Raw genomic sequence first — 26028 nt, 5'->3', positions numbered from 1 at the left:
TCAAGGTTTTCTGTAGATGAAATCCACGTCTAAAATTTCTGTCATCCAATTTTCATTCATGCTTCTATAGATTATCTCTATCCCAGATTAGGCTCTTCCTTATTGGAGGGCTTCACATTTCTGTCTCTGACATAACATAATGAAAGGTCAGTACAGTATATTAGTCCAATATTGCTTTTTAAATCTCAAATTCTCTTTAGGTTGACTGAGGCTTGCTGAGTAGTTTAGGGAAGGTTGCGAGTCCCATTGGTTCCTGGGGAAAACTTTGCACTTCTCTAGAACATATTGATGATTTCATAAGATTATTCTGGTTTTTGTTCAGGATATGGTAATGAGTCTACTTTGATCTTGTTTGGGTATGGTCTACATTTGGAAATGGACTCATGGGAAGCAGTGGTCTGAAGGTGACAGTTTCTAATACTTATGAATATGGCATTCTCAATAACGTCCTGATAGAACAACCCCCAAGAATACTGTTTTGTAGTGATTGCGCTATTTCGTGAGAAAGTATTAAAAAAAGGAGAATATTTCTCTGCTGGTCTATGTTAACCAATAAGTCTCCATCTTCCCCCCTCTCCTTTTCAATATTTGCATAAAACCTCTGTAAAGTATTCTGGGCTTTGTAAAGAAGTGCTGCCAATATTCTGGAAGCATCCACTTCTCCTTACCATCTATGTCCCAGGAAGTATTTGATTCCCTTCAGTACTGCCTACATTTATAATGGGCTGGATGATGGAAAAAGAAATCAAAGTTAAACCCCAGTAAGAGGAGACAATGTTGGTTGATAGGAAATGAAATGAACCCAGAGTTCAGATTGTCTAGGTGAGTTGTATTCATTCTGAAAAAGCATTTCTTCAATCTGCAAAGTGATCATTGACCAATAGCTATCTCTGGATCTCTAGGTCAGTGCTTTTCAACCGGTGGTATACATACCACCTGTGGTACTTTGGCATGTGGCAGGTTGTACGCAACCATCCTAGAGAAGTGAGGGAGAGGCAGCTGGAGCTGCAGACTGAGGGAGAGGCAGCTGGAGCTACAGGACTGTTGGGGCTTGGCAGAAGCCCCAGGAGCACCAGCAGGGCTCCAGCTGATTGGCTCCAACTAATTGGCATTTCTAGAAGCAGCATGGAACTGGAGGTGAACTGGAGAAAAAACGGGGGGAGAGGAGAGGATATAAAAGGAGGTGGTTTGGGGAGAAAGGGGAAAAAAAGACAACATGGAAAGGGAAGGGGATGGAGAAGAAGCTGTGGAAGAAGAGCTCAGCAAGCAGGGAGGAAAAAGAGACAGGGAAGAAGAAGCAGCTGTTGCTGGAAGAAAGGGTCCCCTGGTTCGTTTTCTCCAGACAGGAGAATGCAATCAGCACTTATGAAATGAAAAGCTGGGAGACGAGCATGTCAGAAAGGAGGTGGGTTTATTTCAGAAGCCAGTGGGTTCCTGGTCAACTGGCAGCTTGAATGGATTACCATAAGGATTTTTATACAGTTTTTACAGCATTTGGTAATTCAGAGGCTTGGTTTGTGTGCTTTGGTTATTGGGATATTTTAGTCTGTTTCACAAAGGCTAGCAATGAGTCCAAAGTTTAAATCCCTTTAAACAAATGTAATTAGTTTTACCCCCTTATCCTTTGACACCTTGCTAAGCACTGGTGGTACTCAAATATTGTCATGTCCTAAAAACGGTACAATCTGTGAAAAGGTTGGAAAGCCCTGCTCTAGGTGGCAGGAGCGGCGAGAAGCACTGTTGAAAAATGTTTTAGTTCATTGGTTGGGACTGTTCTACAATTGATGAGATTTGGCTACAATCATTCACACTTTGGTTGCTCATAGTCGGATTATTATAGGAAACTATATGGAGGCATTCTTGAAGATCTGGAAGGTTATGGGCTGCTGTGAGTATGTTTGGATAGTTAAGGCAGTCTTCAAGAAAAAATGAAATTCTGTTTTCTTTTCCCTCTTAAATATGGCTGTGCAAATCCCTCAATGTGAAAAAAGATTCATGTATTGCTGCTACATATTGTATAGTGCAGAAATGGTGTTTTAAATCTCATAGAACACATTTCCCATATCCTTTATAAATTAAGCTATGAAAGGCTAATTTTTTGGTTTTCACCTGTCCACTCTAGTCATCATTTCCCCCCCCCCTCTCCAACTAATACTTGTGAATTCGTAGCTATGCCTCTTGTTTTGTTAGGATACAAGATTTCTTTCTTTATAGTTATAGTCATTGTTTTATTTATTTCCAAAGATTAAATTATTTATAAATTTGCGCTTTTCTGCATTATTAGAGAATTCCTGGTAATGTCTACTTTGGTAGTGTTTTCCAAAAGTGAAAAAGCACTCTGTTATGTTCTTTATTTTATAATACTATCTGTTTTGGGTTTCTTTTTAAAGAAGCTGCTTAAATAAGGATACAGTTAAGGTTTGCAAGGCCAAAAAGTTCAGAGACTATTTTTTTACTTGCACTAACTACTAAGTTAACAAATATGAGGCTGTGATCTAGACTACATGCTACATGTTATATACATTATCATACTCAAAATAGGACTTAGAAATAACTGGCAATTCTCCTGGGTTCCTACCCCTAGCACCATCATATTTTACATCTATCCTAGATTTGGCTGATGGTAAAAAGCAGACGTATTGTACCATTAGTTTTTAGAATACTTTAGTGGGAGAGAGCCTTTGATTCCTGCAGCAAGCAATCTTGGTAACCAACAGTATGCACCAGTTAAAATTCAACAAAAGAGTTGCAGAGTGGAATTTTGCTAGATATGTTTTTTCAGCAGTGTGAAATTGAAGCCCTACCAGGTAGGTCTAACATCACCCGTTTCTCTAACTTCCCGTTCTTCCCTGCCCTGTTGTGAACAAATGCTTTCTATGATTCCATGGAGAGGAGGAGGAGGAAGAAGAAAAAAAAACAGGATAAAAATGTTAATTTATTAATCATTGCCTATATAGCAGTTCATCTGAAATGCTGTTGCTATGCCAACACCCTGGGAGTTTATTTTCTTAATCCAAGTGAGGAGCTCTAGGTCTCTTGGTCTCCTGCTGTGTCATTTGAATATGGTGTTACTGCTGCTGCCTTCAATGCAGGATCTGTTTTGGGGGGAGAGAAAAGGAAGGGTGAAGTGGGGGAGAGAGAAAGGAGGCTGAACCACCAAAGCAGTCAAATGCAAAGCAGTAAGAGCCTTTCTCAGTACGACTTAGTAAAAATGACACAAATTAATATACTCTACTTAAACCAGACCAAGATTAATGGTTCTCTATCAGAGCTGCTTAGTCCAACTGTCACTCGGCAAGCACGTGTCGGACAAAATCAACACTAATCAACATTTATTCCTCTCTTGCCCTTGGGTCTGAGGAGCGAGAGCAGGCTGCAGCATTCTCCCGCTTGTCTCGCCACGCTTTTCACCCTCTATCCAGCCTTGCCATATATCACCCTTTCTTGCTGTGCCTCTCCTTTTACGGATCCAGACTCTCAGCTATCAGACAACATTAGAGGCATGATAGATTTTCTGTTTTAATTTACATCTATTATATTACAACATAGCAGTTCTTGATTCAGGGGAGACTAGTGTCTCCAATAGACAGCCTCAATGGGAAGATTTCTGCATTAACTCATTAGGTTTGGTTAGAATGTGCTGCTTTCAAATAGACTTGCTTTCTCCCGCTCTCTCCCTCTCTTTCATCCCCTGCTTGCAGGGTGAGATCTTTATATAGATATATAGATCCTTATATGGATAGATATATAGAGATCCTTATATGTTGAAGAGAAGAGCTCTTATATAGGAGGGTTTGGACTGCATCAAGCCTCCTCTTGAAAAGTTGGCTTTTGTGCTAAGCAGGAGGCACCGTGCCTTAGATTCTTCCTTGGGCTGCCGAACCTAATGCTGTAACTAACTGGGAGATGCTCAACAGCCTCTTTTTACAGCCAAATTATTTTCAAAGGCTCTTGTACAAGAGAAGCTTAGGGTGGAAGTTCAAGGTAAAGGTTTTCACCATATTTATTGATTTACAGTAGACTGATAGCCCATTCAATACAATGTAGTTTTTTAAAAAAAAAAACTGGGTTGATTGGTTCAGCCTTCTGTACTTGCCATAATTTATAATTGGAAAAAATTGTGAGCCAACTGTTCAATATTTTTAGTTCCTTATTCTCCTGCTCAGTACAGCCTTCCTCCAGACTCAGTCAATCAGAATAGAGCTGTAAGGGACCTTGGAGTTCTTCTAGTCCAGCCCCCTGCTCAAGCAGGAGAGACCCTATATCATTTCAGGCAAGTGACTGTCCAGTCACTTCTTAAAAACCTCAAGTGATGAAGCACCCACAATGTCTGAAGGCAAGCTGTTCTACTGGTTAATTGTCCTCACTGTTAAGAAGTTTCTCCTTAATTCCAAGTTGTCTCTTTGGGTGACTGACTGTTTCCCTGCCTTTTTTGTTGTTGTTGTTATTTGTATGTTGAAAGAAACTTCTTTTATTATCTTTGACTTTTGTTGCAAGTCTTTGTTCATTCTGAGCCTTTGCTTTTCTGACTTTATCTTTGCAGATTTGGGCTATCTGCTGATATTCTGTCTTAGTTATGTGTCCCTCTTTCCATTTTTTGTACTTATTCTTTTTGTCTTTCAGTTTATCAGAGAGATCTTTCTGCAACCATGCTGGTTTCTTCTTGGATGTCTTGTTTTTCTTTTTTAGTGGTATTGTGTTGGATTGGGCTTTTATGATTATATTTTTCATTATTTCCCATGCTACCTGAGTTGTTTTCCCCTTTAGGATTTTTATCCATGAAATTTTGCTTAGGCTCTTTCAAAATCAGCTTTTTTAAAGTTGAAGTGACTGGTTGGATTATATTCTATTGCTTGTGTTTGCATTGTATTGAATTCCAGTATGACGTGGTCACTCTCACCCAAGATTCCAGCAATTTCAACTCCTTCTATCACTTTTTCTGTATTAGTAAGAATTAGGTCCAGTATAGCTTTTCTTCTAGTTCCCTCATCTACCTTTTGGATGACAAAGTTGTTAGTTAAGTTGGTTAGGAATCTGTTTGATCTTCCACTTGCTGCAGAGTTTGTCTCCCAGTTGATATCAGGGTAGTTAAAGTCTCCCATTACTACCGTGGTATGTTTCCCACATGCTTTTGTTAATTGATTAGCAAAGAGTTCATCTATTTCTTTTGCTTGGTTGGGTGGCTTGTAGTATATGCCTATGGCAATGTCATTTTTTTTTTTACCTTTATATTGACCCATATGGATTCTAGGAGGTTTTCATCCTTAGTTTTGTGTATTTCTGTAGAGATGTAGTGATTGTTTATAATGTAATTCCACATCCTCTTTTGTTAGATGTGTTCCTTTTGAATATTTTGTATCTTTCCATCAGTACATTCTAGTCATAAGTTTCATCCCACCAGGTTTCAGTAATGGGGACTATATCATATCTGCCTTCATGTACTAATACTCAAGTTCACCCTGTTTGTTCCCTCAACTTTGAGCATTAGTATATAGGCATCTGAGTTCTTTATTGGTCTTGGGTATGTTTCTTGTATCTTCTACTTTATAACTGGGATTTCCATCCTTTCCATCACACTCTATTTCATTGTGTTTTTCTTTTTTATTTCTTTTTTTTCTCTTTACTCCCTTCCTCTGTATATTATTGGTTATCTAGTGTTTTTTGCTTGGAATTAGGTTCTACAGATCGTGGAGTTTGGCCCCCCTCCCCCCTCATTTTTTGTTTAAAGCCATTTTGATAAGATGAGTCAGTTGTTTTCTGAATATATTCTTTCCAGTTCTTGTGAGGTGCAGTCCATCCCTTGCCAGTAGCCCTTCATCTATGTAATGCAGACCTAGGTCTAGGAAGCCGAAGTTCTGTTGATGACACCAGTTTTTAAGACAGTGGTTCATTTCTCAAATCCTTTGCTCCCTCATTGGATGTTGACCTTTTGTTGGAAGTATAGCTAAAAACACCACTTCTGGGCCTAATTCTTTAACTTTCTTCCCTAGCTGTTTGTAATCTCTTGTTATTGTTTACAGATTCATTGTTGTGTCATTGGTCCCCACATGTAGGAGAAAGAAAAGGGTAGTAATCCATGGGGTTGATTATTTTTGTAAGTTACATCTTTGATTTTTGCTCCAGGGAGACTATATACCTCCCTAGATTGACTGACTGGTCTGCAGACTATAGTTTCTGTTCCCCTAAGAACTGAATCTCCTATCACCTAGGGTCGTCTGGAATACTTTTCGTCCTGTCGCAGGAAGAAATGGGTTGTGCCTCTTTTTTAGAAACTGTTGACGAATGAATGCTCTTTTGTGAGGCTATGAAAGCGATTGTTCAGCTCCAGAAGGGCTTCCCTGGAGTGGGCTAGGGAAGATAGTAGGGGGTTTTGCTCTTGGTTGCTGTTTTCTCCTAAGAATGTTTCCATCGGTCTTGCTTTTTAGGTATATAGGTAGGCTTGTTTTTAAAGTTAGAATTAGAATACTTAAAATAATATGTTTTAAAAATATAGAAAGGCATATAAATTTAATAAATAAATGAATAATTTGGTCTGCTGCTGAGTGGATAGCTCCTGATGATCTAAACAGGACCTGGTCTGCACAGCTCTGATACACGAATGGATAAACAAAAAGAAACAAAGAAAGGAAACCATAGACATTTTTAAAATGTACACCAGAGGGTAAGACTTAGATCATTCTGGCAGTTTCTAATATCTTTATTAGTTTATTGTAGGTGCCCTTACATTTTTTTTTAAATTTACTCATGAATAGCAGTAGTTTGTGATTAAATTACTGGTGTCAATTGACCAACTGGTTGTTACTACATAAATTGCAGCATATTTCAAGAAGTGCATCCTTCCCTTATAAGGCCCGGCTTTAGCTGCCTCTGTCTGAAGTACAATGAAGGGGAAAGCATTGTGACAGATATTTTTCACCCAAGAGTTACACCAGCTTTGTTAGGGAGATCAGGTTAGACCCACCATTTCTTAGCTCTGCACAATCAATCAATCAATCAATCAATCAATCACTTCCAGCAGACCTGTACACCATTCTTAATTATCTCTATGCTTTTGCTGCCATTTAGTCTCTTATCTGTAATTTTTTGAGACTTTTCTTCATTGTACTTTTGTTCTTTTTATTGTCATATATTTGACTAAAATTGAAAGCTGATTTAAGCATATTTTCTAGAAAACGGTTGTATAATTTTAAAAAAAGTTATCAAAGTACTTTTCAAAACATTTCCTTGTTGAAGTTAAGGTTTGGTAGAAACCGATTGTTTTTCACAAGACTGTGAAGTTGTTTCTAAATTGTCATGTAATGCCTGGTTAGGATTTGCTCAAGGTAGTATATAAATCTAAAACTGCTTACCATAACCAGCATTTTGTAAAACAATAACAAGGATTTTATCTTAACAGCAAAAAAGGAATCACTAGTAATTGTAGAAGAGTGAATAAAATGATTTTGAGAAAACATTGTATTTCCTGTAAATGCTATTAAAGGCCGGGCTAAAATAAGGCTGAGGACAGGAAGGCCTGGAGGAATGTTGTCCATAGGGTCGCGATGGGTCGGACACGACTTCCGCAGCTAACAACAACAAAAATAAGGCTCCTTTTGTCCCCTCCCCACTCATCTATCAAGAATTCTAAACAGGGAGAAATAGTTGCTACTTTGGGAAGGTATTTGGGGAAAGATGATTCAGGAGAGGCAAGCAGTCCTTCAAATAACTAGGTCCTGTGCTACATAGCCCTTTCAAGGTGACAACTGGCATCTTAAATTGTATTTGAAAGCCCACTTTTATCCAGAGCTGCTCATGGAGCAGGGATGTTGCATAGGTATATACACCACTACTTGTGCAATTGCATTCTGTACCAGCTGTACCTCCAAAAGTTTTTAAGGGCATCTTGTGTAGAACTCATTACAGTAGTCTAGCTGTGAGGTGACCAAGGTGACATGGCCATAAGAAGGGGCTTCTCAATCCAGGAAGGTTTCTGGGGAGCTGGACATAGCGTGAAATCCCTGAGCTGCAATTTTCTAAGAAGTTTTATGGTGGAGTTGTAGTGTTTTTGGAAATAAAAATGATGCAGGAAACTGTACCTTTGCTGTGCAGGCATGCCACCTTCCCATTTTAAATATACAGTATAAACAGATACTTAATGGGGGGAAAAACACTCGATGGTAGCAGATGTCAAGGGAAGTATCTGTGGGTATGTTAACATCCCTGTGTGCCAAATTGGGTTCCTCAAGAAATGCACTACTTATTCTGCAAGATTAAGGGAAAGATTTATTGAATCCTCTCCCTTTAAGAACTAGATCTTTTTTTTTATTATTATTATTGTTGTTGTTATTTTATTGTTCAGGGCCAAATTGGCTCAATCAAATCACTTTAATCCAGATCTAGTGATTACAAAGGCATCCTTAGTACAAGTTGGATTCCATGACACAGAATGTATGTTTTGTGTATTAACTGATCTTACCACATGAATTGGTAGTAGGGAGATGAGTTTTGTTTTAAGCATAGATATTAGAAAATGTAAGAGTGGGAAAATCTGATTTAGTAGAGACTGCAGTCCCTCTGATAAATTAACTGTCTTAATTTTTTGTTAGTGGCTGAAAGAGGATGGCAGCGACTAAAAGAGTTGTAAGTGCTTTTTTTGAAATACAAATAAAATGAAAAATATTAACCACTTAATCAATTTTAGAATATTAGAATCTGGTAGCCACACCAGAAATATTCTCAGTCCCCTGAGAACGTTTACTTTATCATGATATGTTTCAAGTTCTCATAATTGAAAACTAATTTCTATGGACCACAAACTAGAATTGGAGTTGTAGAATACAGTAAAAGAATTACTTGTCTGATCTTATCAAAGGAAGCCAGTAAGGGCAGTTACACAAACAAAAAAGGGTGCAGCTGGATGAATAGGAGCTGAATCTGCTCAGCCATCTGCTTAGGTCACAATGGTATGTATATATGACATCTGCTTCTGAATGTGCTTAGAGACTAAACATTGTATTTTGTGTTGCTAATGGAAGACTATGGCTTTTAAAGGAAACATTTTAAGCTTTTTGAAAATTGTCTGAAAGGACAGACTTTCTTTGAGAATATTGTGAGTTTGCCATATGCTTTTAAGTAGATCCTAAATGGAAGAATGGCGAACACATTTGTTTGTCTTGTGAACTTATTCATACTTCAAGAACTTATACAATAACCCTCAGCATACATAAATTGACTTTATATAAAACTGGGCATCCATAGGACATTTTCTTATATTAGTTGGCCTTGTGCAGTCCCCAAATCCAAGGTTGTTTTTTCTTTTCAGAATTGTGTGGCCTAGTCCCCCTTGAAATCAAGATGGCCCTCAAGTATTTTTTTAGAAAGGAAGAGATCTGTGAAAAGTATTGATTATTGTGATGATCTTGGAAGGGGAAAAAAACGCCCCAAAGAGCTGGACAAGTTGTTCTATTTCTTGCTTGCCAATTGGAAACAAATCTGCAATTCATACAATTATTGTTAAAAAAATGGGGAAGCTGTAAGAATGAATGTAAAAATGGAACAGCAGCATCACTTAAAGTCTCATATGTGATATAAGATCTGGAGTGTGATGTTTAGAAGAGAATCAGGCAGAAGAAAGTGCCAGTGAATGCAAATATGAATATAGCTAGTAAAATGTATGAATGGTTTGTGCCCATTGCAGAAAAAGGCAAGCCTAGCGGGTTTATGGCCACCAAAAGATGATTTCAATTTTTTTAAAGTGGTACAATTTGCATAATTTGAAGTTGGCTGGAGAAATGGAATCAGCAGATCATAAGGTGCCATGAAAGTTTTCTACTGAATTAAAGAAGTTATTAGAATTGCTGTATACCAGAATAGGTTTCTAATGCCAGTTATTCATAATATAGTAGATCCTTTACTGTTCTTTATTATTTAATAGGTTGAATCAAGACTTAATCTGTTCTTTTAATCTCATTTTTAAATAAAGTTTAAAGTTACCTGATAATGCAGTTATCAGAACGGAATGCAGATTTCAATTATATTTTTAAGTTTGGAGTTCTTGATTTTAGATTGATTTATTAGGGGATGCAATGTGAAAAATAAGGACATAGTAGGGAAAAAGCATGCATGAATTTTAACATATTAAAAAAGTGGCTTTACACTTATTCTCAATGGAATGGAGTGAAATTCAACCACAGAAACACCTCAGCACACCTCAGCTTTGTATACTGCATTAATCCTAGCATCTTAAATCCAACTTGGTAGCATGCTAGCAGCCAGAGCATACCTTGTAACATAGTTTAACATGTCTGCAGAATGGCACCTCAGTCAGTGACCTAGGTGCTATATTCTGCACTAGCTGTAGCTTCCAAATCCATCAAAAGGACAGTTTGTCTAATAGTAATACTAATGATGTGTTCAAACTATCTTTCTTGATTAACATACCTTAGGTGGTAGCATGTGCTTCTAACCACAGAGGTCAGCCAAGCATTCAACAATATTGTTAACAAAAGAATTGTGGTTAAACTAAAAAAATAGTTTTTGACATGCTTCTTCCAAAATGTGACAGTGTAGTTTCTGACTTTGTGTATGTATTAGATCAGAGGTCCCCAACCTTTTGGGCACTAGGGACCGTTTCCATGCAGAAAAGTTTTTTCGCAGACTGGAGAGTGCATGGGTTTGTGTACTGCCTGCATCCCATGGATGAGACTTTGATTATTTGTACGGACCGGTTGCTGGCATGCCGTGGCCTGGTACTGGTCCATGGACCGGGGGTTGGGGACCCCTGTATTAGACTTTTCCAATTGATGCTTTCTGTATTTTTTGCTACTACCAAGCTAGGAATGCATATGGACATGGATGTCAATATATATGACAAAAATGCTATTGTAAAGAATATAGAAGAAGCACAGGGGCCATGCCCTCTTCTCCTGGTTTGTGTCGTGGTGGGATGGGACATAGGAAGGCAGGGCTCTGCCTTCTGTGCCTGATTTCGTCCTGCTGAGGGCCCTAAAAAGGGCCTAAAATTGCCCCAAAGAGATGATGATGAAGAGGGGTGCTTAGTTGATCATGGAAAGACAGTGGTCTTTCCATTCAATCCAAGGAAAGCCCTCCAAACCAGCAGGGGAAAGACTGGCTACATTCCTGTGGCTGGCCATTAGCTGCTGACAACCAAAGAGGAAAAAAGCACTACTTAATACATCGTAAACAGCATGTCTGGAACTGGGTAAGCATATTGGTTCTTTCTGTACTATTTTACAACCAAAACATAAAGCTACAATTTTGATAAATTTGAGAACTGAGATAATTGTTAAGATGTTCTCTTTGAAAAAAGGAAAAAAACCACTGAGGTGAAATATTTTTAAAAAATCAATCCTTTGTTTTAAGAGTGGAAAATGGACTTTGAATGACATCTAGTGGTGGATTTGTGTATAGCACTATAATTTGCTTCGTGATTCCTACCCTGGGAGAACAGCTGGCAAAAAAGGAAAATATTTTGGCATACTTACCATCCTGACCTTCTTGGATTATAAATACCTACTGAGCTTGGACTTTTAACTTCAAGAGCTAGTGGGAGAGAAAGAAAAAATTGACCTTGGAATATGCCTGGCTGGGAGAGACCTTTGAGCTGTTTTCAGAGAGGTTGAACATTCTGAACACTGAATATTGTGGATTACAACCTTGCCTGATTGACAATTTTGGGGATACTTGAGACAAGGGATTATTATAAAATATTGCCTTCAGAAGTGAATCTATGTTTTGGAATATATTGGATTATAAAGGATACATATAAAGACCAGAAAACCAATCTCCAGGAATGATGTCTCAAGAAAAAACATCTTCCTTCCAGAAAGAAATATATTCTATGCTACAGCTAATCCACCAAAGAATTGTTGAATGCAAACAGGATATAAAAAGAAATCATAATGAGACTAAAAACAATTTAGACAATATAAATGAGCAAATCTCCAAATTAAATCTACAATTAGAAAGCTCTCAGATAACAACCACAAAGTATGAAAATAATCCAGAAATCAGAAGACAAAATAGAGGAAATGGATTTAGAGATGGAAGAGATTAAAAAAAAAAACTTCAAGACTTAGCTATAACAATGAAAATGCAAAAGATCTTTTACCCCTTAGGTCTGCAAAATATATCTGATGACAAAGAAAAAGATTTTTAAAAAGGGAATATAGAGTTGTTAAGGGAAATGTCACAACTTGAGTGACAGGAAATGAAAAGAGAAATGGGAGGAAAAAGGAACTGGGAATTGTTTAAGGAATATAAATGGGAAGAATTCTCCCCACCACCACCACCAAAAAAAATACCCTACCCAAATTGTTTTCCTCATGCCAAGCAATTTTCACAAAAATAGAAAGAAAATTCCTGGGCAATCTAATTGCCCTAGCTTGGAAAGTGACTTGGTAAAGAAAGAAAGTGAGAGTCAGATTTAAAAAAACAGGAGACTTGACCTTCTAGAGGGGCCGTTATATGTTTAAAATACTTTTTTGAATAAGATTAAAATAATAGAAGACTTTTAGATATACTTTTATACTGAAAGATATGATTTAGAATTAAGATAGCATTTTTTCCCTTTTTTGATATGGGAAATATAAAGACAAGAAGAGGATTGATTTGAATAAAGCTTTCAGCTATATAAGTGTAATTAATATTGAAATCATACTGTAATTGATAGATATTTCAAATACTGATGGGAGAATCAAACTTTAATAAGAGTACAAGAAACAGGATACTGATTAATGAAGTGGCATTATTGACTTATGAATTGATATTATTATTTGTATGTTATTAGTAAAATATGATGAAGATACTTATATCTAACTTTGTATACATTAACAGTACCAAAAATTGTAATGATGTAATGAAGGGAAAATGGAAAAAAATATGGAGAAGAAAAGAAGATCAGGGGAAAAATACTGGATTGTGTAGTACTGAACAGATTTATATTGAAAATGTTAATGTTAAATATTTGAACTCAGACAACATGTTGTTTACTAAGCACTAAAGGCTATAATTTTTTTAAAAAAATAATAATAAAACTTTTATGAAAAAAGAATATAGAAGAAGCATTTTGTTTATCACTAGCTTTTTATTATGTTTCTGGAGAGGGCATGTAGGAACAAGGGAAGATTCTACTGCTGCAAATGTACTAGAAATTGGAGAAAAGGGAAGTAGTAGAAATAAAATCATGCCCTGGAAGAAAACGTCTGTATCTCTTGGACTGTAGGGTTTTTTCTGTCTTCTCTGGATGCAGTTTATCAGAGCTAGGATACGGAATGTATTTTGTCCTTTGCTCTGAAGTGACTGTGGTCTGACATACTGCTATCGGAAATACAAATCCAGAAATTATTAAAAGCCCCAGTGAAGAACAATAGGTATAAGAAAACTGCTCCTGATAAATATTTTTTCTTGCCTCAGAGATGCAAGTTTCTCTGTCTCCCTCTCTCCTTCCTTTCTTATTTGGTTTTCTCAGGGTTGAGGACTGAATGACGCCATTGGTAGCACACGTCCCAACAGGATTCAATAAGCAACCTTTTCCTTGGGTCAGTAGTTGCCAGGGTCAGTTGGCTGTTAAGCTGCATATCAGTGATGTTTTACCCCTGATGATTAAATATAAAAAAAGAAGATCCTGCAAGAAAAAAGTAATGGAGGAGCAGGAGGGACAGATTGTGAGCAATTGTTTCCTAATCCTTGTGCAGCATAGACAATTATAAATAAAATTAGATATACTAGATTTATTCTCTGTTCTGTGCCTGATACAAAGCTTCCACACTCACTCTGAAGCTATTATCTCTGTGGATGGTGGAGTATGTGAGCAAAGAGACAAAATCAGCATTTTTGATAACCTCTCAATGCTCTCTTCTTTTGAAGTGGAGTATTAGCTGAATAATTAGCAATCCTCACCTAGAACAAGGAAAAAAATCAGAAGAAAACAGTAGACCCAGTATTCTGAGGTCTCATCTGTTTAGCATCACTATGTCATATTTAAGCATGCTTTAGCCCTGAAATATTTTCTAGATCATAATCCAGCCGGAAAAACTGTGGAGAAACATTAATGAAAAACAGACTACGCAGGGAGTTTTCTCCTGACTCGACAGTCCAAGCCAGTGATGGCGAACCTTTTAGAGACCGAGTGCCCAAACTGCAACCCAAAACCCACTTATGCATCATCAGGTGCCGGGTGGGCGTAGCCCTTTGGGTGGGTGTGGCCAATTGGGTGGGTGTGGCTGCAGAGGTAACGGCAGACTGGGTGGGACTAAAAAGTTCAATCAATCAATTCCAACTTTGCAAGAACTTTTTTTTCCCCGCGAGAAGTTGAAATTGATTGATTGAACCTTTTTTTTTTGCACACGGCAGCGGAGCCCTAAAGCGAACAGACTTTATAAAGCCCACGGGTCCAAGCCATTCTACAACAGACTCTGAATGCTACTGGGGTCAACAAGGGCTGGACAATGGGATAGCTGGTACTAGAACTGTGTTTTGACTGTAGCCATGTTAATGGAAGCCCCATATATTTCCCAGTAGCACAGCTGACAAAAAAGCAATAAATATCTTTTTTATATCATGTATGCATGCCTCTTTCTTCATTGCCTGCATGCCAAAAAGGTGCCAAGCAATGTGCAGGAAACAGTTAACAGTCAAAGATCTTGTTCCTTTTGATATGAACCCTTTAGCCTGTCAAGTTGCACATATGTACTGGTTATTAGCAAATGTGAGGAAGTTGTATCTGCAGTGACAATTTAACTTTGATGAAATAGTGTTTTCCCCAAGGATGACCCACCCACCAACTTCATCATGCTATAGTTGAAATATGACGATGAGACCCAGAGACAGGACAATAGCTTTGTTCTGTGAGCTATTGCCACCATTCTCTATATCCTATAATAGGATGCTGCTAAGAGTTATCCCAATTTTCCTTGGAAATCAGAGTGTGTTCCAATGTTTGTTTTCAGATCTGAACCAGACTAACAAGAAGCTAGGACAGGAGATATCAGAGGAAAAAAAGTTTTCTCCCTGAATTGGGATCCTCAGATCTAACAATAAGTTCCAATGCATCTTAATATTTACAAAATAAACTACTGTGTGAAAAATAACCATTGGAAAATGTTATTAAAGTCATCCATAAATCTACCCCCTTATTCTGGAGTCTAAGCTGGGCAGATTAAACTCTATAATAAAATTCCTTTTAGTGGATTTGACTAGGTTCTTAATTAATTGTTTTGAATGGTTACTGCATTTTTACACATTTCATTTGATTCTTTCACATATATCTATCCATGTTTCACATATGAAAAATAAGGTGAAAAACTGGAGGTATGTGTAGATTTTTAAAAAACTAAACGGGATTGAGCAAAGATAACTTGAGAGTTTTATATAGCTTGCATTTAAGTTTTCAACTCTTCCTTGCTGAAACTAATGAATAGGATGCTGTTGTGGATCTCCCAGATTGCTTAGTGTCCAGCAAGAAATAGTGTTTATACATTGGTAGTCAGCATTCACTCATCTCTGCTACTTTTCTTCTGTATGCATGCTTGCATATTTCAGTAGCATACTGAAATTTGGAACTTCCAAAGATAATTTTTAATTTACCTTCGCATACACAAAGAAGTTGCTTTGGCACTTTTTGTTGAAATCGTAAAAAAAATCAAAGCTATGTGAAAATAGCAATAGCAATAGATCACTTCACAGTGCTTTATAGCCCTCTCTAGGTGGTTTACAGAGTCAGCATAGGGCCCCCAACAATCTGGGACCTCATTTTACTGACCTCCGAAGGTTGGAAGGCTTCAGTCAATCTTGAGCCAGTGAGAATTGAACTGTTGGCAGTCAACAGACTAAGCCTGAAATGTTGCATTCTAACCACTATGCCTCCACAGACAAACTCATAGATTTTTCTCAGATAACAATGGCTTGGAGCTCCAGTCTCTGTTGGGATTATGAAACTCTTCCCTTGCTTCATGGCCAAACTGAGCATTTTGCTGATGAGACCTGCATTTATTTTTGCAACATAAAACAGGCCCTAGTTCTAACCAGGTTACCACACCATCAGGTTTCATAATCTTTGCTCTGTAGCTTTTCACACTACATAGCAAAAAAGAATTCCTCTCATTTTAACTATGCATATTATCACTGCACTTGAAAATATCTGCCCAGGTATCTTTCCCCTTTCCTCTCTAGCACCAGTTCATACCCCAGAATCATTCTGTAATTCCGGCAGGACAGTTTCTGCTTCACAAAACTCGCCCTTTTCTGTCCTTAGTCCATAGTTACATATCCTCATCTGGAAAAAGAAAAAAAAATGTAGTTCCTCTTGGTCAGGCAGATAGTATTTGTCTTTCAGATTGACTAGGTCTGCTCTAAGTAGTTGATATATTTCTGTCTGCTCTGTTCTAGACCATGGTTTAGCAATCCTATTTGGGCCAATCCTGATGGGAAGATAGTATCAGCACAGCTTCTCCTCCTTCCTTTCAATTTGCAACAATGATTTTCTGAGGAAAAAACACTTGGAAGGTCTCTGAATTCTGCCATGACAGTATGTCTGACTTGTTAAAAATGCCCTTGCTGTTTTTAGGTACCATGCTTCTAGTAATGATTAGGCTGGCTTATGGCAGATTGCTTAAAAACACTTTCATTTGATAGGATTGCTTAAAGCAGCCTGATGTATACATTCTCAAAACTTAGGTTGCTTATCTAAGAAAAGCCCCCAATTAAAACTGTACTCCCTGGGAGGCATAATACATTTCCTACTTTTCTTGGATCAGGAATAGTTTGAAACATGGAGGAGTTGTGGGTTAAAGAATTCTGCTCAAATTATATAATGGCTTCACTTAAGACCGCAGTCTTCCTATCAAAATCTGGATTCCCAAATGGGTTACTTTTAGATAGGGAAGAGGAATCCCACTTTCCAGCTGTCGTGATTGTGGTTTTGTTTTCTCAGAGATAGATCTATTTAAACAATACCTAAAAGGCTACTTCAGGAACAGAGCTTTGCTGTTGTCCAGAGCCTCCTCCACTGCTTGTTCGCTTTCTTGAGCCATTCAGGTTGTGGGCGGCTTACAATACTTTAAGCAAATAAATAAACATGGCCCTTAAATACTCAGTAGTTGAATGTGTGGATTGTTTTTTTCTCTCTCTCTCTCTCCTCCCCCACTTCCTTTTTTTTTGTATACATAAAAAAAAATCATAGCTTTAATTCTTGACATCTTCAACTGAAAACAGCAATTTAGCAGGCCTGGGGAAAATTCAAGATTTTGAAGTACCATTGCCAGTCAAAAGAGACAGTGCTACATAAAAAGGAATGCTAATTAAACTCAGACTAAATTAAAAAGGCACACAGAATTAGAAGGTTATCCACCTTGTTCATCTGTATGCTGTAGTTTAGTTCTTTCTGTCTTTGGGCTGATTATATCACTGTGCCTGAGAAGTTGTTAAAATGAGAACAATGGCTTTGAGGTATGTAGATGGAGAGTTTCTTCACCAGCATGCCTTTATCCCCCTCCCCTACCCACAGTTACACATAGCCTCTCCGCAAAAGGCCTGAGTCCAGATTTCTTTCCTTCAAAGAAGAGTCCAGTGGAGCAAGTGGATCATCCCTTCATCTTCCTTGCTGTTACCTTTTTCTTTTGCAATTCTTTCACTGTGACTGGCCTGGGGAGAAGGAAACATGTTTTTTTTGCTCTTTCCTGTCATTGGATGTGTTATGTACTGGGCTCTTGTGTTACACCACGTGGGTTGCTGGAGCAGCTAATGGCTCTCCAGCAACCCAGACTAACTGTCTTCTGTCCTGCAATTGGCTAGCCCCAGGCGGCAATGGTAGGCTCAAACCTATTGGCTGCCGCCTAGGAGCTAGACTATATATTGCGGCTGGTTGCAGCCCTTGCTTCAGTACAGTTCCAGCAAGAAATAAAAGTATGAGTTATCCTATACTCAGCCTCGCGTCGTCATTCCTGCACCCAAGAACCCACTATTTAACAGGATGGATCACAGTTCTGGATTTGTGAAGTTAACTCTGGAAGAAAGTTCTCAATGATTTGCAAAAGAATTCTTGTTCCTTCGTAGTATTTCCCTAAGGGAGGAGACGGGGCCTGGTTCCTGCTGACATTTAAACTGATAAATGTAATTTGTATGGTAAAATGCTGCTAATTTAATAGCCTTTCCTTTCCTTCATCTCCTCTGCCCATTGCCCCACCCCTTTTCTCCCAAGAAAAGAGAATTGCAGCAAAAGTCCTTTGCAAGGTGTCGCTTTGCATTGTGTAGAATGGGAAAGGTCTCTACCTGACTTATTTTTGTCCCCTTTGCTTCAGCTGTCACTGCTGACAGCCCTCATGTTTATTTCATCTGGCGCAGTGGCTGTCTCGTTTCCCTATCCTCCGATGTCATTAACGCACAGAGAGTGGGGCCTGCAGTGCTGAGCCTAATGAAATCCACTGTGGCTGTTCTGCTCCTCACCTCGTTACCGAGGCTCAAGGTGTCAAATTAAACCCAGCCTGGGAAAGGAAAGAGAGAGTGAGGGAAGCTTGGGGTGGTGATGAGTTGGGAAAGAAAGAGGGAGAAAGAGGGGGCTGTAAGCTCTGAAAAAAGGTGCCAATCTAATGCCAGGCTAAGATTGCAACTACAGCTTTTGGGGAATGGAGTTAGCCAGCTTCCCTTCTCCCTCCCGCACTCCATGCCCCCTGCACATTCTTAGTTTGAGGCCAGGGCGGTTTGAACCATAAAGGCTGGGAGCTGACGCTGAGACTAGGGACACCTAACGAACAGCTGTTGGTGATGCCTGATGCTGTCATGGAAGACTGCTAGATCTGTAGGACTGCTTTAGTGAGAGCAAAATGGCATGGAACACTGAAGAGAGAGCAGTTAGCACCCTAAAATTCAGGTGGGAAAAATCACCCATTCTCAGATAATTCTAATGACAAGCGCTTAAGGATGGATAAACCTCAATCGCATTCTTTGAACAATTTGGGGAAAGGTTAAGATCAACATTTCCTAGATGTTTGCACACATCACTACCTTCCCCTCCTCCTCCCCACATTATCTCTTTGGATATATGCTTGGCCTTGACCAGGTTGGTTTTTGAAAAGGATCTGAAAACTTGGTTCCATTTGTTTGTTAATTTTAGCCTGTTCAGAGTTGTTTTGTGTTGGGCAGTCATAAAAATGTATTAAGCAAACAAACAAATTATCAAACCTTTTTATTTATCTATCTGTTTATCTATGAGACTAAACCAACATATTTTAAAACATTTAAACAATTATTATTTTTTCCTTATCATTTCCCTACAACAGCAGGATCTGCTTTTTTTTTCAGATCAAATGAGCATTGACCCATTTGGTTGTGACATGAATTAACTGACCCACTTGTCATGCAAGTCTGACATTGTGGGCGGAGAAAGTGTGACTGGTCCCAAATCACCCAGACAGCTTTCAGGACTAAGGCAGGATTAGAACTCATGATCTCCTAGTTTCAAGCCTGGTGCCTTAACCACTAAATCAAACTGGCGCTCACATATACACAACAATTAAAATGTTTAATTAAAGTTAACATTAAGGTTTTAATATGCAACAGTTAAAGTGCGTGCGTAAAAGTGACATAAAATCAAGTCAGTCAAAACTGTGAGGCCCCGATCAGTTTTTTTAAGCTAATTATTTTTGTTTTTCAAGATTATGCATACTCCATAAAGGAGATTTTTTCCCCACCTCTGGCCTGAGCTGATATGTTACTTAGCAGGCAGGTTCAATTGTGGGTGAGTTTTTGAGTGACTCAGTCCAATCTACCCCATAAGGTGAAATTTGTGGGGAAAATTGGAAAAAGGTGGTTGTATATGTCACCTCCACTTCTGGAGAAAAGCCAAGATACAAATCTAGGAAACAAAAAAACAGTACATATATTAGTACTGTATTATAATGTATTCTGATATGTATCTTTGAGATTATACAAAATGTTTTTTATTCCCCATGCAATTATTCTGAATAATTCCTAGCTTCCTACGCACTTCAAATTCAGAAGTCTGATATGCTTATGTTGAATTTTAGTGTGTAAGCACTAAATCAAGAAATCAGCAATGAACAATCCTTGTTACACACATACACAAAGAAATCCATTTATAACTTCCCATTCCTCTTATTCCAGCAGGAGGAGTGTGTGTCTGTGTGTGTGTGTGTGTGTGTGTAAATTTTTTGGATTGCTAACAAAGAATTAAAGGGAGACTGATATAGCCATTTCAAACTTATTTGTTCTCATCAGTCAGCCACACCCTTCTGAAATTCGAACCTGGGCTGATTTACACAAATATGAGCTGTCACTGTGTGACTACAGCCTGTTGATGGCCTTGGGTTAGGCTGAAACACTGTATATATATGTTAAATGTTTGTTAAGCATTCAGAATACACTTGCTTAGTCCCAAACACGGGACAAATCTTATTTCCTGTTTCAGCCTAGCCCAAGGCCATTTACAGACAGTAGCCACAGCAGTGGCAGCTCATATTTGTGTAAATTTTTTGGCTTGCTAACAAAGAATCTATATAAGAATTATATCCCATTTTTTTAAAAAGATTTTTTTTCTGCTTTGATTTTTACAACTTTTGTTACAGCTTGAGCAGACTCAATGGATGAGAGTTAGGGAAGCAGTCAGAACTAATTCATAATAAGATGGAAGCTTAGTACTGAATGCTTAGAGGAGGAAAGTTCAGAGACGACAAAGCAACAGATGCAGAAACCTCTTGGTTGCCTCCAACTGACATTTATAGTTTGGCTGGTATTGCACCTAAATACAGAAGTATATTTGCTGATTTGGAAGCCTGGTTCTTTGGAATTCAGCTGTGGTTGCTAGGAGCATTGAGCCTGAGTGACAATGGTTGTCTGACTTTCTCTAGGAAATCAAGGCAGCCCTGGATAAAAATCACATGTTGGAGAATATCATATGAAACAAAAAATAAGAAGAAAGATTGAATATAAGGAAGACTGTACATGACTTTACTATTGGAATTTATCTTGCTGGAATTTTGTTTGCTATTAATTTGGTGAGAGGTTGAAATATCCCACTGAATTATTAAAATTTATTCTTTAACAATCACATGTAGAACTGCACTCCCAGATTTATAAAAGCAAAATTATGACAGCCTCAGGTTTGTAGCCCTCTTACTGGATCCACGTAATAAATTCTATGTATTACACCTTCAAGTCAATGTTGACTCCTGGAGACTACCTGGAACAATCCCTGCAGTTTTCTCAAAGTAATTTTATTAAAAATTACACTTATGACAATAAAAAACTAATACAAACTAAAAATAAAAGAATACAGATAAAAATAGAAGTTATAAAAAAGACAATAGGAAAGAAATAGGAAAGAAAGAAAAAGTAAGAATAAATAAAAAGAAAGGAAATCACCATTTCAGTCATGATCAGTCCATTAAGGCTTAACAAAGATAACATATCTATTTTAACCCTGATTAAATAAAGCAACTTTATATTTCTTCCTTTTATTTCTAAAAATCTTAATCTTTAATCCTTTTAAATAAGGTCCTAGAACTCACATTTCTTTTCATTTCTTCTTTGTCCATTCTTCCCAAATTCTTCAAAGATTTAACAAGCCTCTTTTGTAAATCCAATATAGGAATATTATCCAGGTCACATTTTAGGTTTGTTTTTTTGCATATTCCTATTAGTGCCGCATAACAGAGTGAGCGCCTGTTACTCGTTCCAGCTTCTGCCAACCTAGCAGTTCGAAAGCACGTAAAAATGCAAGTAGAAAAATAGGGACCACTACGGTGCGAAGGTAGCAGCGTTCCGTGCACCTTTGGCATCTAGTCATGCCAGCCACATGACCACGGAGATGTCCTCGGACAAGCACTGGTTCTTCGGCTTTGAAACGGAGATGAGCACCGGCCCCTAGAGTTGGAAACGACTAGCACGCATGTGTGGGGGAAAATTTACCTTTTTTATTAGTTGTTAACAGTGCTTTTTTTGTAAAAGAAAAAGGTGCCAGAACTCACACATGTCATACAACCCGTCTTGCCTACCCTACAAGGTTCCATCCAAAAAAGGTGCCGGAACTCCGTTCTGAGCGTTCTATGACAAAAAAAGCCCTGGTTGTTAAGATATCACCTGGCTTCTTTTCTATGTTCAGTGTAGTATCCTTTTCCATATAATTCTATGATTTTTAAATCCACTTTCAGATCAGTCTCAGTCTTACTCAAAAAAAAAACTTGTTCCTTGTCCATATCATTTTTTTAAAAAAGTCTGTCTATCAAGACAGATGCTCTTAAAATTAACTTCTTGGTCCACTGTTCAAAAATATTTTTTTAATATGTCCAATTTTGAAATATTTTGTTCAATTTTGTAAGATCAAATTAAATGGTTCTTCTTTAATTCTTAGTTTCTTCTAGTTCCTTCTAGTGTTCAACATTTAGCATTGAATCCTATCATTTAGAGGGGGAAAAGAATTCAAAACAAAAGCATTTTTCCATTGGAAGGATTCTTATAATTAATTCCAACATTTTATTTCAAATCCATCTGGACCCTTAGTCCATTTGTATTATTATTATCAAATTTATGTCTTATAATCTCAGTTTGTAACATTCTAGAATCAAAATTGTAATCACCCTTTTGCTGTATTAATTTTTTAATCCTTAAAATTCCTTCACTAAGAATTGAAAGAAACTCACCCAGTGTTTTCAGACTTGTTGATCCAAATATTTCTAATAGCTGAAAAGCAGTTAACAAGCAATTTTCAAAACTGATTAGAACAGAACAGAACAGAACAGAACAGAACAGAACAGAACAGAACAGAACAGAACAGAACAGAATAGAATAGAATAGAATAGAATAGAATAGAATAGAATAGAATAGAATAGGAAGTGACTTTGGGAGTCTTTTAGTCCAGCCCCCTGCTCAAGCAGGAGAACCTATACCATCTCAGACAAGTGACTGTCTAGTCTCTTCTTAAAAATCTCCAGTAATGGAGCACCCATGATTTCTGAAGGCAAGCCGTTCCACTGTTTAATTGTCCTCACTGTTAGGAACTTTCTTCTTAATTCCAGGTTGCTTCTCTCTTTATTCAGTTTCCAACCATTATTTCTTGTCCTGGCCTCTGGTGCTTTGGATAATAATTTGACCCCCCTCTTCTTTGTGGCAGCCTCTCAAATACTGGAATACTGCTATCATGTCTCCTCTATTTCTTCTTTTCTTTAGACTAGGCAAACCCAAGTCCTGCAGCCCTTCTTCATATGTTTTAGTCTTCAGGCCTTGGATCATCTTAGTTGCTCTTCTCTGAACTTTTTCCAAGGTTTCAACATCTTTTTTGTAGTATGGTGACCAAAATTGGTTGCACTATTCCAGGTATGGTCTCAGCAGGGTTTTATAAAGCGGTACTAATATTTTGTGTGATCTTGATTCTATGCCTTTGTTTATACAGCCCAGGATTGTATTAGCTAATCTGTCCTTATATCTTTGATTTTTCCTACCTAAATGTAAAACTTTGCTTTTCTTCACATTAAAACTCATGTGGTTGGATAGGGCCCATTGTTCAAGTTTGTCAAGATCTTTTTGAATTCTGAGCTTGTCTTTTGGAATGTTGGCTATTCCTGCCAGCTTAATGTCATCTGCAAATCTGATGAGTTCCCTTTCTATTCCCTCATCTAAGTAATTAATGAAGATATTGAAGAGGACTGGGCCTAAGACAGAGCCTGGTGGTACCCCACTGCTTACTTCTCTCCATGTGGATGTAGCACCATTGAGGACTACTTGTTGAGTACAGTTTGTCAGCCAGCTACAAATCCATCTGGTAGTGATGTTGTCTATTCCACCTTTTTTTTAGCTTACCAAGCAGTAGATTATGGTCTACTGTGTCAAATGCCTTTCTGAAATCTAAGTATACTTACGTCCACCTTTAAACTTATCATATAATATTTTAGTTCTGCATTGTAAAGTGAGAATAAATTATGTTTACTGATAATTCCATTGTAACTGCCCTTATTGTGTGAGTTGGAAACCTTGTGTATAAATACTTTTTTTATCAGGGTATCAGGATCAGATGCTCCATTTTTCTACTCATGTTTTTAATGCATCATATGGCCTTTTTTACTTCCATTCAATCATGTCTGAATCTCAGAGGCTACCTGCAGTTTTCTTTTGGCAAGTTTTCTCAGAAATGGTTTGCCATTGCCTCTTTCCTATGGCTGAGAATGTGTGACTGGCCCAAGGTCACCCAGCTAGCTTTGTGCCTAAGGCAGGATAAAATTAATAGTCTCTGGCTTTCTAGCGTGATGTCTTATAACCACTACACCAAACTGCCTCTCAATAATACAATACACTCCTCCAAAAATGATTGAATATAAAAGCTGAAGCAAAGCTGGAAATACATTAAATCCAATCTATATTTTAATTGTACCAATCTAAATTAATAAAAGTTTCAAAGTCACACTTGTGTCAGTTTGAATCCGATTGATTACATTAATTTTGGGAGTTTCCAAATATCATCTACAAGATTCTATAGATATGAGATATTACATTGGTTTCTCCATAATATTTACCGCACAATATGTTATCACAAGGAAATATTAATTATATTTATTTACATATATAGGATGTATGATCATTTTGTGTTACTCATATGAGCTGGATAATGTTCCAAGTAAACTTATAACACAACCATAAGTGCCCCAGGAAAGTTCTCTGGCAATACAAAATTTGAAAATTATGATGACATACAACCTTATATGTCAATATCACTAAATGCTGCTTACTCCACAAATTGCAGTACTGTTCCTAACACTTTAAATTTACTGTTTAGGGAAAACAAGGATTTACAAAAACTACAGTGATTCAGAACGTGCAGGTGTATGAATGCAGCACCGGACTGTAGCACTTTAAAGCAGCTGCAGCATGATATTAAGAAAACATGAGGCTGCTTCAAGGTGTTATATTCTGGCAGTACATTCATGTTCCTTCACGCTTCAAAACATGGTTTACAGGTTGAATTCAAATGCACCACAGAGCCATAGCATTTTCATTCTTACTGAAGTGTTTTCAAGTGATTTTTTTTAAATGTAGATTTTATGGTAAAAAAAAGAAAGAAAAGAACTATGGAAATGGAATAAAGACTGGAAATGGACAGATTTTTCCCCCTCTGCTGTGCCTACCTAGCAACAGAAGTGAACTGCTTCACACTCAGTATCCTGAAAGAAGAATTAGGCCATCATGCTCTACTTTTTAAATCAGTATCACAATAGACAGAATTGTATATTCTAATTAAAGAAATAAAAAAAAAACTCTAGTTTAAAAAAAGCTTTCCAGGTTTCTCTGCATAAATTACTGCTTCTGCCTTACTCACTGGCTACACAGGCTGACCACTGCTCCAGACCACATAGGTAAAAATATATTTTCTTTCCTGTCTGTGACAAGTTTCCTTTCAGGGCAGAAGTGCTGTGCCTTTTCTTTCAGCATTATTACACACACACACACACACACACCCCAGGCAACTGAAGCTGACAGTGCTCAAATGAAATCAGTGTCAATATATCTTTTAGATCTGGATTTTACACAACACTGATGGGTCTTTTACGAGATTCTTTTTTGAAGCCATTTAATATTCTGCTGTGTTAACTTTTAATAGGAACTGAAGGTAAAATGCCCACTTCTTTCAGGATCCCCAAGACTTGCATGTAAATATCTGCATTGTTAAATTAATAATTCAATGGTAGTAATTAGCAACCCTTTTTAATGGTTAAAAGCTAGGCGGCTAATTACAGTTAGACCCACAGAGGTAATTTTCTTGGAAAAGATGGGTGGAAAGCAGAAAGGCTGTAGTTGTGATAAATTATGAAGGGAGACCAAATTGGATGCTCCCCACGGAAGGACAATTGGTAATGGGATTCTACAGAGCAAAGCAGAGCCAGGGGATTGGGGTTCCTGAGTGGAGAACTCTATTTTCTATTTCCATGAATGGGAGAGGTCTCAGGCTATAAAATTATGAAAAATATGGAACTGTTCTAATAATTCATACCCCCTGTGGAAGAATTCTGTATTCAGGGCCTTTTTTAA

General features: G+C 37.7%; 1 protein-coding gene across 1 annotated transcript in view; it reads left to right on the top strand.

Annotated features, from left to right (window-relative positions):
- The window catches only part of LOC308665782 (pre-B-cell leukemia transcription factor 1-like), an 82511-nt gene extending 61313 nt beyond the window's left edge, over positions 1-21198 (top strand). The window contains exon 3 of the mRNA XM_081324003.1: positions 20862-21198. Within this exon, the coding sequence (XP_081180129.1) occupies positions 20862-20884 (23 nt within the window). The 3' untranslated portion in view covers positions 20885-21198. The remainder of the gene's footprint in view (positions 1-20861) is intronic.
- Positions 21199-26028: the final 4830 nt, after the last annotated feature.

This window comes from Vipera berus (genome assembly GCF_964194415.1).
Source record: "Vipera berus genome assembly, chromosome: 3".
NCBI lineage: Eukaryota > Metazoa > Chordata > Lepidosauria > Squamata > Viperidae > Vipera > Vipera berus.
Note: the sequence above shows the minus strand (reverse complement) of the source record. Positions and strands in the feature narration are given on the sequence as shown.